General features: G+C 41.0%; 1 protein-coding gene across 3 annotated transcripts in view; it reads right to left on the minus strand.

The window, feature by feature from the left end:
- OLA1 (Obg like ATPase 1) overlaps nucleotides 1-20,895 on the minus strand; it is a 199,587-nt gene that overhangs the window by 7,413 nt on the left and 171,279 nt on the right. For all 3 annotated transcript variants that reach the window (XM_034785649.1, XM_034785648.1, XM_034785647.1), the window contains one exon: nucleotides 395-535. In XM_034785649.1, the coding sequence (XP_034641540.1) occupies nucleotides 395-535 (141 nt within the window). The remainder of the gene's footprint in view (nucleotides 1-394; nucleotides 536-20,895) is intronic.

Below are 20,895 nucleotides of genomic sequence, written 5' to 3' on the forward strand. Positions count from 1 at the left end.
TTATTTCCAGGACCTTAGCTAATGAAAGAACAATTGTCTGACTGAAATTCAATATTCAAACAATTTATTACAGTTATTCAGAAAAATTATGGCAAATTTTTCTCACCATCCTAATTCCCCATAGATGACGAAAGAGTTTTGGTGATCATTCCTTCTCAAAAATATACATAAATACCTATGTTATAATTAAAACACTGTAGAGAGATGACAGATGACAGTTAAAAACTTAATTTAAAATAAATCTTTTCACTCTGTCTCATGGTAAAGAAAGGAGAAGATTCCCTCTTTATAATGGTAATTACTCTGTCATTTATTATTCTATCAGCACAAGCAATTAAATTACTGCAAGGAAATAGTTGATAATAAAGTGTAGGGAAAATGAATGCTAATTAACCTTTGTGTCATGTTCTCTTCCAGATACTTCTGTTTCTCCTCAGCACTCATTTCTTGCAACTTGAGTTCCAAGGCCCCACTAAAAGGAATGACCAAGGCACCTGGGTCATGCTTGTCCACCCACTTTATAATTTTTATCAACCTGTAGACAAAAAAGGGCACAACATTATCTTGTAGTGCATGCATGACTGTACCACATTCATTATTATCAAGTAGCACATACATATTCATAAGAATTGCACGGTTTTATGATGCCATCTTTTTGTGTATTGCTTTCCAAGGTCAAGGCATTAACAGGCAGCAATTGCTTCAGGTGTACTACATTAATATTTTACTATCATCTGATTTTACTTCAGAATATATTGTATAAGAAATAAGAATAGATTTTAGAAAATAACTAAATCTTTGGCTGACATTAAACATGTGTAAGTAAAGCTGCCTGTTTCAGTCAAACTTTGAGGTTCCATGGACATATTTTTTCTTAGACTTCCAAAAGTGATACTTCTTTCATTTGATAAGGTAAAAATAGGATCTTCAGTTTTTCCTTCATCTATCTCCTTTTATGAGCATGTCCTAGAGGCTACAGCAGCTGACATCGGCAGGTGGAAAGAACACAAGGCTCTATAGGCTTCTATATAGCAAGCAGCACCCCGGTTCTGTTGGCTATTGATTGTGGAGTGTATAATAGCTAATGAATACAAGATCACATGTTTCTTTTAGTTCCTCCCACCTTCCATTACTTCTACAGGATAAAGCCTCTGAATAGTAATACTAGTTTTATTTTTTGAATGAAGAGTCAAAAAAATGTGCCACTATTTCTCTTCATTATCAATAACTCTAGCAATACTAGTAATACTTTGCTGTTTATAACCCCCACCTAATCCAATTTTCAGATAAGCAGAACTGCCAGATTACAACTACATAGATTTGCAGAACTAGTTTATTAAGGGTTTACCATCCTAACACAAAACAGTTATGTTTTTGTAAAAACTAGTGTGTAGGTTCATAAATTACTAGTATATTTAAATAAGTACAAGATCATTAAAATAATTTAACAAACTAAAAGTGTAAGCATATCTGTGATTACAAATACTATATATTAGGAGATTCAATGAAGACATTCACAAATTACTTGAAAAGGATTGTGTGTTTGTAATGTTATTTACATGGCAATATTTTAGACTAGGCTGTTATTTTTTCCATTAACTCCTGACATGCTCAGAAAGTCAACTTAACAGGTATGGTGTCTAGGAAATATTCTTGAGATCCAAGGTACAGAATTCAATATAGTGCTATGGATGGCTCATACCGAAAGTACCCACATAACGTATGGGTTTTATGCTTGCTGAGTTCTTATTCTTAGTCCCACTAATCTCCCAGATTTAGACTAAGGTTTTAACAGCTATTATGGTAAAGCGCTTTGAAAGTGTGGCCTGCAATCCTTTAAATAATCAATGCAAATGTCACCTCAGAAAAAAAATGAACTAAACCACAAGTTCATCAACACACATTTGTCAGAGAAAATAGCAGGGGATCAGAGCTATTATGAGATTAAGTGTATGGCCCACTGAGTAGGGTTTTAGATGGGACAAAGAATATAAAAGTTCACTCAACAGTTTTCACACGTTTGTTATATAAGGCTGCTCTTCTATCATTTACTTATGTAAATACCCCACCAGTAGTTTTCAATGCTCATTATACAAATCTTTTTTCCTTCAGTTATCGAGTGAAAATAGTCTAGTAGTAAAGACTGATACTGGGACAGTGTTGCCTTCCTAAGTATCTAATCCAAAAATAACACCAACTAGTTCACATTTCTGAAACCTCATGGAACATTTAACCCCTGAACAGCAGCATTTCTCCAACTGACATTTTATGTAACACAAATTATTAAACTATGCGTATATCAAAAGTCACAATTTACCATTACTGGCCTTTTACTCAAAAGAATACCTAGAAATGCTGCTATTCACAGCTGTACTTCAAAGGGTGTACATTTATTTTGTTTAAAAAGTAAACACTTAATATTCTGGCTTTTATACTAATTAGATAATGTACTATGTGACCAAGTGAAAGAAAAGCATGAACCATACAAACAAAAGAAAGTGAAATCTGTGTAAAAATAATGTCTAAAATCAGATACAAATTTTGTTTGGTAAATAATGGTCATCATAACTCAAACTAAGAACTGTTGTGGAACAACAAGATAAGAAATAATTACTTTGGATAAAACACCAATTCAGAATAATAATAGTCCTACACTGTCATTTTAACAGCTTTTCTATTGAGTCCTTGGAGGGATTATTTGCATTCCTCAGGTATTCTATTGTACAATTCAGATGAATAAAGACTTACAAATCATTTCTCTACCGCCAGTGAGAGACTTTGATCCAGTGAATACACCATTGTACCTTAACTATAATTGGCAAAAATCCTGACAGTGTAGAGCATCACAAGCTTAATAACAAAGGGGAATATCTCAAAGTGTTGACAGATGATCTTCATAATGCAGAAGCCGAGCTGGTACGTTTTAGCAATAAATGAGCACTGAGGTCTAAAGGTCTCTGAAGTGACTGACATCAGACCTGCCACAGCCTCACGAAAAGAATAAGGTAACTGCATCACACTCTATATAGACAGTTAGCTTCTCTGTCTGTGTGTTTCACTTTTGTGACTTTCAATGTCACAGGAAATACTTAAAAAACACTGAGGTATTTCCCTAACACGGACCAAAACAGACTACCAAAATAAAGAGTACCAGAAGCATAAAGCCTGGTGGAAAAAAACTCTGAACTCTTTTCAAACCATATATTGGTGACTGATAACTTAATGAATGCAAGAATCAAAATGTTAAATTTGGTTTCCTATGCTAAGTACCAAAGTTGCCAAAAAAGAACAAAATTCCTTTTAAAAACTGTTGTGGTAATAACAATTAATGCCAACTTCTACATTTCTTTGAGTACATTATTATTACAGGAACATGCTGGAAATGTCTATAAAAAGATGAGACAATATTACACTTATTTGGAATTGTGCTAAGGTAAGCAAATCCTAGAGAATTCTTCCAACCGTTAATGTTATACTTGACAGAAAGGAAGAACAATGTTCTTCATGGTTTGTTTAGTTTACAGAAACACTATCAACTTAAGAATTGCAGTTGTCTGATTTTTTAAAAGAAAATACAACAACACCTGAAATAACTATAAGTGAAAGAGAAAACTTATTTCCTCCAACTTTGCTTACTTTGTGCATTTGCCAGCACTTAGTTAAACTAATTATGCAGTTTCCCCTGTAGAGTCAGTCTGTTTCTCTGTGGATCTCTCACAAGTAACTGGGGAGGTAAAAATATTTTAAAATAGGAAAATATAATGGTAAAACCACCACTGGTAGAAGAAAGATTCAGGGGTAGGTGTAGTGCCTAAAACTAATTTTAAGTCATTTTAAAAAAATGTATTTTCAAGTTGACAGTGTCCCTTTAAACACAATAACTGAAAACTATGTAATACTGAATATAGTATTTAACTATTCCACATATTTTTCATATGTGCCAAATGCTATATTATATACAAAATGAATCTCTCAAAGGTATCAACTTTGCAGGAATGCGAAAGTGGCATACTTTAAAAACCAGTGACAATTGTCTATACTACTAGAAATAATGAGAGGAGTAAGGAGGAGCTGAAACTGTGGAAAGACCTAGTATGTAGAACCTAGTGTAACTAAATACTTTCTGCTCTCCTTTGTAATTTATAACCAGAGTAATAGTTTATATGGTAACAATATCATGGGACAAAACCAAATTAAAATATTTTCTCCTAAAAAAAAAATGGAAAAAAAAAAGAATTTTTTGGTACTACTTGTAAATTGCACTTCTTTTAAGTGTGCCAAAAACTGGAAGCTAGGCTGCTCCTTTGCTTAATCAGTGTCTCAGGTCCACAAATCAAATGACAGAAGATTTGGGGGCTTTTTTTTGCCTCAGATAGCAACTCATCTTCACTAATTTGTTGATAACTTCCTAAGCAGGACCCAAACTCTGAACCATAGTCTCCAGCAAACAGACTGACAGACAGTTCAACCAATCCACCTTCAAGTTAAAAGTTTCTGCCTGGTAATTGATCATGCCCCTGAACCAGAAAATAAGGCTAGTCTCATTGTTCTGAGATTGAAAAAGTTGAGGTTGCCTTCATTTCTGGTCTGGACCATGCCCTTTGGGCGTTTCTGGATAGGAGAATTTCACTAGTACCTGTCCATTAAGGCTTTTGAGAGGGCATGATAGTCAATAATTTTCTGGTAGTTCTAGCTAACAGAGAGATTTGACTGTCTGCCATATTGAGAATACATGGACACCTGAAACTAATCTGACTAGTGGTTCCATTGAGTCAAGAGCGCTCTTAATAGAGGACAAGGATGTGTCTTGGTCCATGACAGCAGTTCTGCAAAAATGCTCATGATTCCCAGTATCTGAAATGTGTGACAGTTGATGGGGTCTGTATCTCCCTGAACGTCTCTGCAATATGAACTATTCCACTGTCTCCCTCATATTGGTGTCAAAGATGATGCTCAGATGAATATGGACTGAAATAAACTTTCTTGTCTTAGTTGATAAATGGTTAAAGGAAACAAAATAAGAAGAACAGACATTCCTGACAAGCTAAATGATTTCTCTGCATCAGTCTTTACTACAGAGGATGTTGGGGAGATACCTACACTGAATCTGCTTTTTTGGTCATTAAGAAGAGTTATTCTCAGATATTGCTAAAGGTGCTGGAGCAAATACATAACTTAAAAAGCAACACGCCATCAGGCCCATATGGTATACATCCATGAGTTCTGAAGGAGCTTAAGTGGTGGTGCTTATGGGGCTGAGCTGCGAACAAAATATGCAATCCGTCATTAAAACTAGACACTGTTCCAGATGATTGGAAATGTTGACTGTATATTTAAAAAAAAAAAAAAGCTCTAGGCATGATCTGGGGAATCAGGCAGAGTTGACGGGGGAGCGGCAACAGTCAACTCACTGCGGTGAAGAAACCACGGTAAGTTGATCTAAGTACATCGACTTCAGCTACATTATTCACGTAGCTGAAGTTGCGTAACTTAGCTCGATTCTCCCCCAGTGTAGACCAGGGCTTAGCCTACATACAAAGTCCTGATTGTCCCAAATAAATGGGAAAGAGAAAAGAGAGAGATCCTGTTCTGTGCTGGCCTCTTGGAAGACCAGCTTTTAAAATTACATAAAAAGTGAACTGGACACGAATAGATGTTTAAACAGACGTTTTTATCAGAAACAAAACATTTAGAAAAACTAATTTTCAAAAATTTCCTAATACGGGGCACTTTTTGGTCTTGTCTTACTTTACATCCAACTGACTATTCAGACCATCCGTAATGGTCTTACCACTTTCTGAATCCTAAATCAGTTTTATTCAAGACAGTGCTTCTTTGTTAATGAATGACAAGGGGCATTATATCTGAAAAGGGCTACCCTTTTCTTTTCTACTGCCCCACCTCTATTTTCCCTTCCACTTGTCTCTTTCTCCCTAGATATTTCGTCTCTTCTCTTCCTTCCTCTATCTAATGTTCTCTCTGTGTTATCTTCTCAATCCACCTATTGCTACTCTTCCTCTCTTCTTTTGCCCCTTCCTTTGCACGTCTAAAATTAGACCTTAGATCTACTCTCAGCATATTACAATAGGAAAGGCAACTCCTAACAATAAAAGATGCAGCATTATCTAGTGGATTGGACAATGGACTGGGAGTAAGGAGACCTGGGCAGTCCCAGCTCTGCTACTGGCCTGATGTGTCATCTTGATGAAATTGTTTCACCTATTTGTTTCACTGTTTCCCCGCTTTCCCTTTGTCTATCTTGTCCATTTAAACTATAAGTTCTTCAGGGCAGTGACTGTTTCTTACTCTATATTTGTATAGTGGTTAAGCACTGGAATAAATTGCTTAGGGAGGTTGTGGAATCTCCATCACTGGGGATTTTTAAGAGTAGATTGGACAAACACCTGTCAGGATGGTCTAGATAATACTTAGTCCTGCCTTGAGTGCAGGGGACTGGACTAGATGACCTCTCGAGGTCCCTTCCAGGTCTATGATTCTATAGTTCTCCGGCATCTGATTAGGATCGACACACATACGCAACCTCACAGAATTAGATCTCTTCCAAGTCAGAAGAAAAATATTGGGGCACATGAAAATTAAGTTGCAATTTCAACTAGAAAGTCAGATGGAAGGACCATACATTGCCAAAACAGAAGAACTTTACTGATAAGACATCCAAGATGATAGAAGATTTTTAGTGGTATATGGCTTTCTGCTTCTGTGGTATGGTCATCTGCCTGGGGAAATTTTAGGGAGGGTATACTGGCTACTTGTATGATAAAAGAATCACGTAAACCCTAAAATACATGGAGATTTTACTAAAGATCCAACCCTTCCAAGTTTCTACTAACTGCAACTTTATATTGGGAATATTTATTTTATATTTCATACTAACCAATGGTATAGATTTGACTTATCAAGCCACGTTAAACTTGCTTAGCTGTTGCAATAGGTAAGAAGTCTGAAAGAAATGCTATAAGACTGCAGGAGGCTAACTGAAAAATTGATGACAGAGATAATGATTGATGGATATCACACTTTTCTAACTTAAAATACTGAAGACTATAAAACAAAGAAATCAAACTGGTCGACCTGAAAAACAAGCTTAGACCAAGAAACATCAGAATGGTAGGGCTACCATAAAAGCATAGAGAGACTGAAGAATCCAGGATGTTTTTTCCCCCACAATAGTTTGTGAAGCTGCTGATAATGAAGGATTTTGAATTTGCTCTACAATGTCTCTCTCTCTCTCTAGCCCCTGGAAGGTCCATCAAGGTAACAATGTGATTTGTGACCAGTACCAAATTTAAAGGATCCAGAATAAACAAGTTAAATTTAGTTTAAAAGGGCCTGATTTTGATCTGATTTTTAGGAGTTCACAAATCTTTTTATCCAGATTATAGTTCCGTTTGAGTAACAGATATTTTTGCTGTAAACAATAATGAAGACTGCAGTCTTTTCATTGCAGGTCAAATACATGCTCCCAGGCAGAAGGCCAGCAGTCTCATGCATCCTCTTTTAGGTGCCTCTGCAATTCTGAACATAAAACTTTACCTATACTAAGAAAATTCCACATTGCTGTCAATGGGTATCAGCAATGGGCACAACTGAACTATTGTTGAACACAGTTTAACTGCAAGTGTAATCCAGAGCAAATCATGTTCAACATGTTTCAGAAATCATGGTTAAAAACAGATTGGAGCAGATGTGTTGAGGATGGGAAAATATTTTACTGTACATTTATTTTTATTTGCTATTAGTTGGTATAGCTTTAAATGGGTGAACTTTGCATGAGTTCAAAAAAGATGATTTAATATTATATACCATTCTGTTAAGGACATTTTCTGAAAATAACATGACAAAAATATAGGCATAAAAGATGATACATTAACAAAAAACTTTATATAATTTAAATTAATACAATACAAAAGGCAAGATCTTTGAGGCATACTCAATAGGACAGTAGTATGGATCCATATTCAATGTTCAGGAATACATTATGGTATTAAAATTTTTTAAATAATTATTTTTAGACAATCTTTGGAGGACATGGGGCTTTTCTAGTGCCATTTTGAAAATTTTGCTTCTTAGATTCTGGTAAAAAGGAGGCCTTGTATTAAAAAAAGAAGTTGGTTTATAAAATCAGTTACCGAAAAATGTCTCGAACTAAACAATCATAACAAGGAACTGAAGATACATATACAGAAAGAATACTTGACAAGAATACAGTAACTCCTTATTTAACGTTGTTTCAATGTTACGTCCCTGTTCAATTAGGGAACATGCTCATTTAAAGTTGTTCAATGCTCCCTTATAATGTCGTTTGGCCAACTGCTTGTAAGATTCTGTGAAAGAGCAGCGATTTTACAAGGGAGCACTGCACAAGTTCCGCTTCTCCGTCTCCTCCCCCTCCCTCCCAGGGCTTCCCCGCTCCTGCTCCTCCCCTCCCAGAAAGTCCTAAGCACAAAGTGCTGGGAGGGAGGGGCAGGAACGGGGAAGTGCTATATCTCTGCTCCTGCCCCTCCCTCCCAGAAAGTCCTAAGCGCCGCCAAACAGCTGTTTAGCAGCACTTAGGATTTTGGACGGGGAGGGATGTGGTGTGCTCCGGAGAGGAGGTGGAGTGGGAAGAGGTGGGCCTGGAGTGGAGCGGGGACAGGAAGAGGCGGGCCTCGAGCATTCCTGGCAAAATCCAAGCCTGTTCTCCGGGGAAGCTGTCGCTGCTGCCGCAAAGGTGCTTCTTAGCGTCCTTGCCTGCAGTGGGCTGTGCCTGTGTGGGGTAAGCCAGGGGCACTTCCCAACCACAGTACAGTACTGTACAGTATACAGTATAATGCCTTTTGTCTGCCCCCCCAAAATTTCCTTGGAACCTAACCCCCTGCATTTACATTAAATCTTATGGGACAATTGGATTTGTTTAACATTGTTTCACTTAAAGTTGCATTTTTCAGGAACATAACTACAACATTAAGTGAGGAGTTACTGTATTTAATTTCTTTACTGTGGAAATATCATATGAAATACTTTGTTGTATGCAGTATTGTTGTACCCATATCAGTCCCAGGATATTAGAGAGACAAGGTGGGTGAGATAATATCTTTTATTGGACCAGCTTCTATTGGTGAGAGACAAGCTTTTGAGCTTAATCAGAGCTCTTCTTTAGGAGGAGGAGAAGAGCTCTTAGTAAGCTCGAAAGCTTCTCTCTCTCTCTCACCAACTGAAGTTGGTCCAATAGAAGATACTATCTCACTATCTTGTCTCTCCAGCATGAAATATGACATAGAACTTCACCTTATGTTCACATCATGGGATCCAATTCCCCTCACCCTGTGCCCATTACCCATATACAAACCAATCTAGAAATAATGCCATGTTGCCTAATGCAAGATCTGGTCTACATAAAACTCCCATGTAATGAAATAAATATACACTGACAACACTAGAAACAAGACAATAGACTTAAAGAGCAATTGGGTATATATTGCCATTAGTGCTAATTAAAAACCTGCAATGAGTAACACAAATTCAGACTCTAATATGTGCTGTGTTTTATCTTAAGAGCAGTAGATTAATTTAATAAGAACATAAGAATGGCCATACTGGGTCAGACAAATGGTTCATCTAGCCCAGAATCCTGTCTTCCGACAGTGGCCAATGTTAGATGCTTCAAAAGGAATGAACAAAACAAGCCAATTATCAAGTGATCCGTCCCCTATTGTCCACTCCCAGCATCTTGCAGTCAGAGACTAAGGGTATGTGTCTTCACTACCGTCCGGATCGGCGGGCAGCGATTGATCCAGCGGGGATTGATTTATCGCGTCTAGTCTAGACGTGATAAATCAACCCCCGAGCACTCTCCCGTCGACTCCTGTACTCCAGCTTGGCGAGAGGCGCAGGCAGAGTCGACAGGGGAGCGGCAGCAGTCGACTCACCGCAGTGAAGGCACCATGGTAAGTTGATCTAAGTACGTCGACTTCAGCTACGTTATTCTCCCTCCCCCCAGTGTAGACCAGGCCTTAGGGATACCCAGAACAGCCTCCCTGACAATCATAGCTAATAACCACTGATGAACCTATCCTCCATGAACGTACCTAATTCTTTTTTTTTAACTGAGTTATACTTTTGGCCTTCACGACATGCCCTGGCAACAAGTAACACAAGTTGACTGGGGGGTCGTGTGAAGAAGTACTTTCTTTTGTTTGTTTTAAACCTGCTGCCTATTAATTATATTGGGTGACTCCCTGGTTCTCGTGTTAGGTGAAGGGAGTAAATAACACTTCCTTATTCACTTTCTCCACACCACTCATGATTTTATGGACCTCTATCATATCCTCCTTTAGTTGTGTCTCTTCCAATCTGACCAATCCCAGTCTCTAATCTCTCATCATATGGAAGCTGTGCACTACCCTTAATCATTTGTTGCCCTTCTCTGTACCTTTTCCATTTCTAATATATCTTTGTTGAGATGGGGCAACCAGAACTTCATGCAGTATTCAAAGTGTGGATATACCATGGATTTATATAGTGACATTACGCTATTTACTGTTTATCATTATCCCTTTCCTAATGGTTATTAACATTGTTAACTTTTTTGATGGTTGTGGCACAATGAGCAGATGTTTTCAAAGAACTACCTACCAATGACATCAAGTTCTCTTTCTTGGATGGTAACAGCTAATTTAGCCTCCATCATTTTGTATTTATAGTTGGGATTATGTTTTCCAATGTGCATTACTCTGCATTTATCAGCATTGAACTTCATCTGCCATTTTGTTGCCCAGTCACCCAGTTTTGTGAAATCCAAACAAATGGGTCATATTTTCCATACTGGATTGGAGTAGAGACTCTATCCTGCTTGCACAGAATAGGGGTAGATGCTCTTGGAACAGCCTCTCCCTGGCCGTATTATCTTAAGTGTGGAGCTCCTCAACATCATGGAATACTGCATAAATCTTCCCCACTGCCATTGATGCCAGTCCTGCCAACTTTAACTAATTAACCTTAACTAATTAAAGATTATGAACAGACACTCTAAAATCTTAAGCTTGGATTGAAAATCATGATTTTTTAAAAAATAATAAAATGGGGGGGGTCATATATACCTTCTGGTATTTAAGCTTGTTTTTCACCTGGGTCACATTTTCAAGCTTTTGTCCAAAGAAAGGTAGAAGAAAAGAAAGCTGAATAAAGTCAGATGATCCCAGAAGCTGGCGTTTTAAGAAAAATATCAAATATCATGCGACTTATGATAAAATCGTAGGAGTTGGCAACACTAAGTAATCTGATTCTTAGACAGAAAAACCCTACTTAGTTTAAAAAACAAAACAAAACACACCTTGGAAGTTTCATGTTAAATACTTGATCTCTGAATAACTGATACATGAGCCCACATGTACCAAAACTAGCTAGCTCCTTAAAATCGAGGTTACAACATCAATAACTCACTGCACTACCAAAATATTGTACAACTTTATGAAATGTAGCAACATGTATTGTTATGAGAGCTTTACAGAATTCACCTAAAGTGAATTAGGGATGTATGTAGCCTGAATAGTTAGCCACATCTCCGAGTTCCCTTGTTTTTTTGTAGTGTAAATAAGACTCTTATTAGCACAGTAACTTGTGACTTAATTAAAAAAGGTATTAACATTTATGCAAGTCAGTAGAAAATAGGCCAACCCATCATGTAATACACATTTAAATATTTTATAAGTGTGTACTACACCTTATGTAATAATAAACATATGCCTTATATGAAATAGACTTCATTAGTTTGCAAAGGAGACATGAAAATTTATCAGTCTAAGCACAAAAATCTACTTATCCACCTTTACCAGGATGAGGATAAAAAAATATTTGTCCCAGGGGAATAGTGAGTAGGATTTTTGCAAGAATGTGATATCGAAAGGTATTTAGACTATTATTTGAAAGTACATTGTTTGCTTCAGGGATAGTAATGCTTCTGCTAAATTTTAAAGAACTTTTTATGGCTAAAAATAGTGACGACATAACCTTTATTACTGTCAAAATTTAATACACACATGTACATAGTATTTTAAAATCCATTTTATAAATCAATTAAAATCCATTTTATAAATACAAAACTAAAGCTTGGCTTACCATAAAACAGGGGTTCCCAAAGTCAGTTCGCGGCTTATTCAGGGTAAGCCCCTGGCAGACCGCGAGATGCTTTGTTTACCTGAGCAGCTGCAGGTATGGCCACTCGCAGCTCCCAGTGGCCGCGGTTCACCGTTTCCGGCCAATGGGAGTTGTGGGAAGCGGCATGGGCCGGGGCCACCACTTCCCGCAGCTCCCATTGGCTGGGAATGGTGAACCGCGGCCACTGGGAGCTGCGAGTGGCCATACCTGCAGCTGCTCAGGTAAACAAAGCATCTCGCGGTCTGCCAGGGGCTTACCCTGAATAAGTCGCGAACCAAGTTTGGGAACCCCGGCCATAAAACCATCTATTTTTATCTAATTGATGGCTGTATTATTAAACATTCTCTTTAACATTATATTAATGGCAAAGAATATTTGATTGAAAACAAATGCAATCTTTAGGCTGTGTTTCTTTTGATGTCTGTTTTACCATTTAACTTAAGATGCAGCCAAATGTAAAAAGACATGAATCTAAAATCATTCTAAAATGTAAGCTCCTTCAATAAGCTGCATGACATGGCCCTGAAACCATTTTTTATAGAAAATCAAGAATGTAAGCCTGAAAACACTAATTCACGTTCAACAACTCTCCTAATAAAGGAAAGGCTCCACATGTGGAAGCATGACAGTTGTCAACATAACTGAAAATGTTCATGAATAAAAAAACCCATCTGTACTAAGAGCTAATTATAATATTGCTATCAATTGCTAGCTTGCACTTACAAATTTTCCAGATCCTATAAATGCATTGTTTTTGACATTTCTCTGTAGATAAACATCACATCATTTCATTTTCTAAAAGCAGCTCAAATCTGACTATTATACGATATAGTTAATGGATATCAATTGTTTTAAAGTTCCAGTGGAACAGAAAGAGTCTACTACATGACGTATTTTCATATTGTATTAAAAACTAAGTTAAAAGAACATTATTTAGGTTGCCAAATCAAGCACTCAAAAGTTGGGAAGTGCCAAATTTATAGCTGCCTGTGCAAACTTAATTCTCCCCTCTTGCGCATCCATCCTGTGCACTTAATATGGCAGAGGTCTTGTTGAAAAAACTGTACTTGATCATGAAATCAAAAGATTATCAGAATGCATACTCACATGGTGGCAGAAAAGTTAGTTGTGCACAGTTTAACGTCCTTCCAGATGTTTGGCTACCATTAAAAATACTGCCAATTTGTTGAAAAACTATACTGCACGAGGAACATGTGAATCTCAAAGGCTCACAACAGCCAAATCAAAACCAATTTTCAACAGAACGCTCAAAGGAATGTCTCAGGGAAGACTATTTCCATGCCAAATTTAAACTCTCTCCCTCCTGCCCACCCCTGGATTTTAGCTTTGGAGCTGTTAAAAAAAAGATTTCAATAATATTTTGTAATTAATGAGAAAAGTATTACTATTTTTACTCTCTCCACTCAAAAACAGCAAAATGTTTGTTCTGCTCAAACTTTAAAAAAAAAATGTCATCCCTGACCAGAGACCCAGGCTTGAAAAATGTCAGCCCAATAGGCTAAAACTTTAGAAAGATATACGTAGCTAAAAAAGAGATTATACTGGGAACAAAGCAACAGTTCTAATTCAGTAACTCCTCACTTAACGTTGTAGTCATGTTCCTGAAAAATGCAACTTTAAGTGAAACGATGTTAAACGGATCCAATTTTCCCATAAGATTTAATGTAAATGCAGGGCTTAGGTTCCAAGAAAATTTTTTTGGGGCAGACAAAAGGCATTATATACTTACAGTTCTGTGCTGTGGTGGGGAGGTGCCCCTGGCTTACCCCACACAGGCACAGCCCGCTGCAGACAATGAGGCAGGCAAAGACGCTAGGAAGCACCTTGCGGAGCACAGCTTCCCCCAGAAGAACAGGTGCTGACTTTGCTGGGGGATGCTCCAGGCCTGCCTCTTCCCGTCCCCACTCCACTCCAGGCCTGCCTCTTCCCACCCCCACTCCACCTCCTCCCTGGAGCATGCCACATCCCCGCTCCTCCCCCTTCTTCCCAGTGCTTTCCTGCCGTCAAACAGCTGTTTGGCAGCACTTAGGACTTCCTGGGAGGAATGGGGAGGAGCGAAGACATGGTGCTTCCCCGCTCCTCCCCCTCCCACCAGTGGCAGATTTAGAGTTATTGGGGCCCTGTGCTCAGCTTTATTTCCCCTCCCCCCCCCCCAGGGGGAGCATTCTCTCTTATCCCTCCCACCCCCATTTTTCATTCTTTTTTCTCCATTCCTCTCCTGGGGCTCAGGGCTGGAGGTGCAGGGTCTGGGAGGGAGTTAGGGTGTGGGAGGGCTCTCAGGGTTGGGGTGCAGGAGGAGGCTCAGGGCTGGGGCAGGCAGGAGGTGCAGAGCACTTATCTGGGGCAGCTCCTGTTTGGTGCAGGGGGGGTGCAGGTGGCTCTGGGCAGCGTGGCACCGCCCCCATAGCCGCGATTCTGGGAGCCTCCCCCAGCAGGGAACGCAGGGGCTTTAGGGGCTGCAGGGCCCTGGGCTAAGGGGGCGCCAGGGCCTGGGCCTGCAGCTGTAAAGCCCCTTTCGGAATGCGGCCCTGAGAGCACGGGCCGGAGGACTCAGGAGGAGCAGCAGGGGCAGCCAGCGGCCAGAGAGAAGCGGCGCTTTCCCCTTCAAACGGGGATGGATGGAGCCTGGTATATGCTAATGCTTCCACGGTTGCTACCACTGGTGGAGTTGCATCAGTGTTAAACAGCAGCATGAAAGATTCTAGCATAGACACAGCCTGTGGGTTGGGCAAGTCATTTACTTTTTCTGCTTCAGGATCCCTGACTGTATTGATGGAGCACTTTTCATCATTAAATATTAAAAAGCAGGTTCACAAAGTATACAAATGCACTATTTGTGTCAGATAACTACACATAAGTGTCCTAATTAATGAGAATGAATTAAATTACTTATGCTCTGACTTGATGTATGGGAATCTAGATGAAAAACATTTCTCTGACATCTTTACAAGAGCCTAGAAGAACAAAAAATGTAAATGGGTTTGTGACCTCTTCTGCGAAAGACTGCTTTGTTAGCAACAGAGCACAGCAAGAATGGAAGTCGATGTATGACAATATATTCATAAGTATCAGAGGGGTAGCCGTGTTAGTCTGAATCTGTAAAAAGCAACAGAGGGTCCTGTGGCACCTTTAAGACTAACAGAAGTATTGGAGCATAAGCTTTCGTGGGTGAATGCCCACTTCATCAGACGCAAGACATGCGTCTGATGAAGTGGGCATTCACTCATGAAAGCTTATGCTCCAATACTTCTGTTAGTCTTAAAGGTGCCACAGGACCCTCTGTTGCAATATATTCATAAGGGAAATGCAAATTTTATACTGGTTAGGGACTCTACTGAGCTGAGATAGCCTTTGGCAGGGCCAGGGAATCCTACTTACCAAGAGAACATAGTTTGATTAGTTCTGACAAAGATTGTTCACCACCTGTCATATTATAATGCTGGTTCAAATTTGATTTTATCAGTCGTTCAAAACAAGAGTGAATTTACATTAGCAGCATGATAGGCAGCAGTTACAGATTATCTGTAACCCACACTGCTGTGGAATTCTGCTAACTACCATGGTTACCAGAAACTCTCTTGCCAAAAATCCAGCATTTGTAGATTGCTGAACTTCAAATGAAACCACTGGAAATGTAAAACATATTTGTGTACCTCATAATAACAATCTAAAAATCGTGCCTCTTTTGATAAAAGAAAGTTTGATATCTTGTACAACATTGAATTGGAAGCTTGCAGCTGAAAGCAGATAATGAATGATATATTATTCATATATAAAAATATTTGCTGTGAAAGTTGGTTCCCTGATGTATACCTAACACAAAACCACAAAAGAAAGAAAGGACTACCACATCAGTTATACACCACCAACCATAAAACCTTGACTCTGCCAATGTAATGATGGCATCCTATGACCATCCTCTTTTTCACCGTTTCAGCTTGAGCAGCTTTGTTAGTGTGAGGTAGAGACCTGTTCCTCCATTTCTACTGATTGTGGGAGATACCACTGAGCTGCACAAACCTGTACAATGAAGTGAGTTAGGCTTTACGTTTTCGAATGCTCACCTGTAATTTTTATGAAACATAAGAATACCTCCTACTAATATTTCTCTTGGTGCCATTTATATTATCCTTCTCAACTCCATCAGGGATCTGTATGTGCTTTGATTAGGAGTTATTCAGAATCAGCATATTACCAAGCTATCTTATGACCAAGTTTAGGGATTAGATGAATTAAAACAGACCCTTTTACACATATACGTCAAGATGCTGATTCATATTTTTGTCATGTTAATACTTGACTACATCTTACTTCACCTTGCCTTGACAAATAAAGCTCTCAATGTGCCCAGTTTTTATTTGGTTTAAGTTGTCATAGTTCCAAATGAAGTTAATGGAGCTATGAAAATTTACATCAGCTAATGATCTACCCCATGTGTTATGCCTACTGTAAAAGACATTGGTTCAATGATGACAGAGTTAAGGCTGTAGTGGGTGGAGGCAAAGGTAAGGTGCATATATGTGAGTGGAGGAGGAGAAGGTACGAATTACTAGGTGGTTTAATTTTTCATTTCCTTGCTTTTATCCCAGGCATATTATGTGTATAGCAATATTAATATTTCTTTCCAGTTGTATCTATCTTCTAGGTGCTCTCCCCATAGTTAAGAAGGAGTGGTTCTGGACCAACACAGCCCACAATCTAAGGACACACAGGCAGACAAGTAGACAGAAATTAGAGGAAGATGGGAAACATGCTTTTTTCTTACTTTTTACTTAAAATACATGTCAACAAGATTGACTATAGGCAGCACGACAGAAGCGGGGATGGATGAGAGAGGGGACAGAATGGAAGAGGCTTGTGGGAGGAGTCCATGCCTTCCTCCCTTAAGTCTGCTCTGCGCCTCTCTCTACAGCCATAGAACTTCCCCACATTAGCCTCTAGCATTAGCTCAGTGCCCTCCCCTGCCTTCCTTGTCCTGTGTTTGTGGTGGCCATATAGGATGACCATCTGTGTGGTGGTACATGCAGGAAAGCAGCACTCAAGTTTATATTTTAAAAGTTTTCTTCACAACTATGGCTAAAAAGATAGCAATTAAAAGCTTAGACATTCACACAAAAGTTATATTAATTTCAAGTTAGAATCTGAGTTAGTTAAACTGGTGCTTCAGACAACAGAATGTAGCTCTGGATTGTATAAAGTTCTCAATCTTATCCAGGGACAAAGATTGTATTAATATGCCTCATGTACAGAACAGCAGACTACAGAAAGTTGTGGGGAAAGCGCAAGGAGGTTATGCTTGAGGGAGGTCAATACAAGCATTCTCTAAGTTGAAAGAATACTTTCTGTGGGATGAGAGAATATATGTGGAATTTGATTTTTGAGTATTTATAAATACTGACTATCTATATTCAGGCTGTTGATTTATACATACAACTTGCAGGAACGGTAAATTGTTTGAAACAAAAAGATAGAAAAAGACCCACTTTCACGTTCATTATAATATACAGTCTGAAATGAAAGGAGAGAAAACGGTTACTCACCTTTGTAACTGTTGTTCTTCGAGATGTGTTGCTCATATCCATTCCAATTAGGTGCGTGCGCGCCGCGTGCACAATCGTCGGAGAAATTTTCTACCCTAGCAACACCCAGTGGGTCGGCTGTGGAGCCCCCTGGAGTGGCGCCTTCATGACGCTGGATATATAATCCGCAGCCGACCCAGCGCCCCCTCAGTTCCTTCTTGCTGGCTACTCTGACAGAGGGGAAGGGGGGCGGGTTTGGAATGGATGAGAGCAACACATCTTGAAGAACAACAGTTACAAAGGTGAGTAACTGTTTTTTCTTCTTCGAGTGCTTGGTCATATCGATTCCAATTAGGTGACTACCAAGCCTTACCTAGGCGGTGGGGTCGGAGAGAGACATTGCTGTGTGTAAAACCGCTGATCCGAATGCAGAGTCATCTCTGGACTGCTGTACTAGCACATAGTGAGCGGCGAAGGTGTGTGCCAATGACCAAACCGCTGCTCTACAAATATCCTGGATCGGGACATGAGCCAGGAAGGCAGTCGAGGAGGCTTGGGCCCTCGTGGAGTGGGCGGTGAGGTGCGGTGTCGGGACACCGGCCAGGTCGTAGCAGGCACGAATGCAGGACATGATCCAAGACGAGAGATGTTGTGAGGAGACCGGTAAGCCTTTCATCCGGTCGGCCACTGCAACAAAGAGTTGTGTCAACTTCCTAAACGGCTTTGTACGCTCAATATAGAAAGCCAGGGCTCTGCGTACGTCCAAGGAGTGCATACGTTGGTCTTGACGGGTAGAGCGCAGCTTAGGATGGAAGACCGGGAGAAATATATCCTGGTTCACATGAAAAGGTGAAACTACCTTGGGAAGAAAGGCAGGGTGGGGGAGAAGCTGCACCTTGTCTTTATGGAAAACTGTATATGGAGGCTCAGATGTAAGGGCCCTGATTTCAGAAACACGCCGTGCTGAAGTGATGGCTACAAGGAAGACTGTCTTCCAAGATAGGTACATGAGTGAGCAGGTAGCCAATGGCTCGAACGGGGGCCCTGGGAGCTTGGAGAGAACCAGGTTGAGATCCCACGCCGGAACAGGTTGGCGTTGCTGTGGGTACAGTCGCTCTAAGCCCTTAAGGAATCTAACTACCATTGGGTTAGAGAAGACCGAGGAAGCGGGTCCTCCTGGGTGGAACGCCGATATAGCGGCCAGGTGAACCCTGACTGAAGACATCGCCAAGCCCTGCTGTTTCAGGAATAGAAGATATTCGAGCCCAAAGGGGATAGACGCCTGCAAGGGGGGCGTGGCTCGCTGCCCGCACCAACAGGAGAAATGCTTCCATTTGGCTAAGTAGGTGGTCAGTGTAAAGGGCTTTCTACTTCCCAGCAGAATCTGTTGCACAGGATGCGAGCATTGCAGCTCTGTCCGATTCAGCCATGGAACATCCACGCCGTGAGGTGGAGCGACTGCAGGTCGGGGTGACAGAGTTGGCCGTGGTCCTGAGAGATCAAATCTGGGCACAGGGGAAGAATGATCAGTGTTTGAACCGATAGCACTGGTACACCACGCTTCTGGAGCTGTCTTGGCCAAGCTGGAGCGACTAGAATCACACGTGCCTGGTCTCTGCGTAGCTTGAGCAGTACCCTGTGGACCAGTGGGAATGGAAAAGCGTAGAACAGCTGGTCCTTCCACGTTAGAAGGAAAGCGTCCGACAGGGAGCCCGGAGATCGTCCTTGTAGGGAGCAGAACGCGTGGCACTTCCTGTTGGCTCGAGATGTGAACAGGTCGACCTGGGGAAATCCCCACCTCTGGAAGACGGAATAGATGATGTCTGGACGAATCGACCACTCGTGCATCTGGAAGGACCTGCTGAGACAGTCCGCTAGCGTGTTCTGGACTCCAGGGAGGAACGATGCAGTGAGATGTATCGAGTGGACAATGCAGAACGCCCACAGGCGGATAGCCTCTAGGCATAGGAGAGATGATCGGGTTCCTCCTTGCTTGTTGATATAGAACATGGCCGTAGTGTTGTCGGTGAGGACTGACACGCAACGGCCATGTAGGAGACCGAGAAATGCCTGACTGGCTAGGTGCACCGCCATCAGCTCTCGAACACTGATGTGCAGAGCTAGCTGGGATGCGGTCATCAGGCCCTGGATATGGTGTTCCCCGAGGTGAGTGCCCCAACCTAGAGATGAAGCGTCAGTGACCAGGTGCAGGGAGGGTTGTGGGGCGTGAAACGGCACTCCTGCGCAAACCGCCTTGTGATCCAACCACCAGGTGAGAGAGGTCAAGACCAAGTTTGGAACCGTGACCAGCATGTTCAAGTTGTCCCGATAAGGACGGTACACTGATGATACCCAGGCCTGAAGTGGGCGAAGCCGAAGTCTGGCATGCCTGGTTACGTAAGTACAAGAGGCCATGTGACCCAACAGGCCAAGACACCTCCTTATTGTGGTAATCGGGAAGGCCTGGAGCCCTCGAATGATGCTTGTGATGGTGTGAAACCGATTGTCTGGTAGAAGAGCTCGGGCGGGTCTGGAGTCTAAGACTGCCCTGATAAACTCTATTCTCTGGGTTGGCTCCAGAGTGGACTTCTCCTTGTTGAGTAGGATGCTTAACTCGTGGAATGGTTGTAGTATTATCTGGACGTAGGCTTGAACTTGCTCCCTGGTGCGGCCGCACTGTCTAGATACAGGAACACCTGTATCCTTTGCCGATGAAGGTATGCTGCAACGACAGCCATACATTTTGTGAACACACTCGGAGCGGCAGACAAGCCGAAGGGAAGGACGGCAAATTGGTAGTGCACCTTGTTTACTACAAATCGAAGGAAGCGCCTGTGTGGGGGGTAGATTGCTTTGTGAAAATATGTGTCCTTCATGTCCAGGGCGGCGAACCAGTCTCCAGGATCCAGGGAAGGGATGATGGTCCCCAAGGAGACCATGCGGAACTTCAACTTTACTATGAATTTGTTGAGTCCGCGTAAGTCTAAAATAGGTTGCAGACCCCCTTTTGATTTGGGGATCAGGAAGTAGCGGGAATAAAACCCCCTGCCCCTTAACTCTGGTGGCACCTCCTCTATGGCTCCCATAGAGAGGAGGCCAAAAACCTCCTGTATAAGGAGATGCTCGTGAGAAGGGTCCCTGAAGAGGGACGGGGGGGACGAAGAAAACTGTAGAGCATATCCCCTCTCCACCGTGCGAA

This window comes from Trachemys scripta, chromosome 11, assembly GCF_013100865.1.
Source record: "Trachemys scripta elegans isolate TJP31775 chromosome 11, CAS_Tse_1.0, whole genome shotgun sequence".
In the NCBI taxonomy this organism is placed as follows: domain Eukaryota; kingdom Metazoa; phylum Chordata; order Testudines; family Emydidae; genus Trachemys; species Trachemys scripta.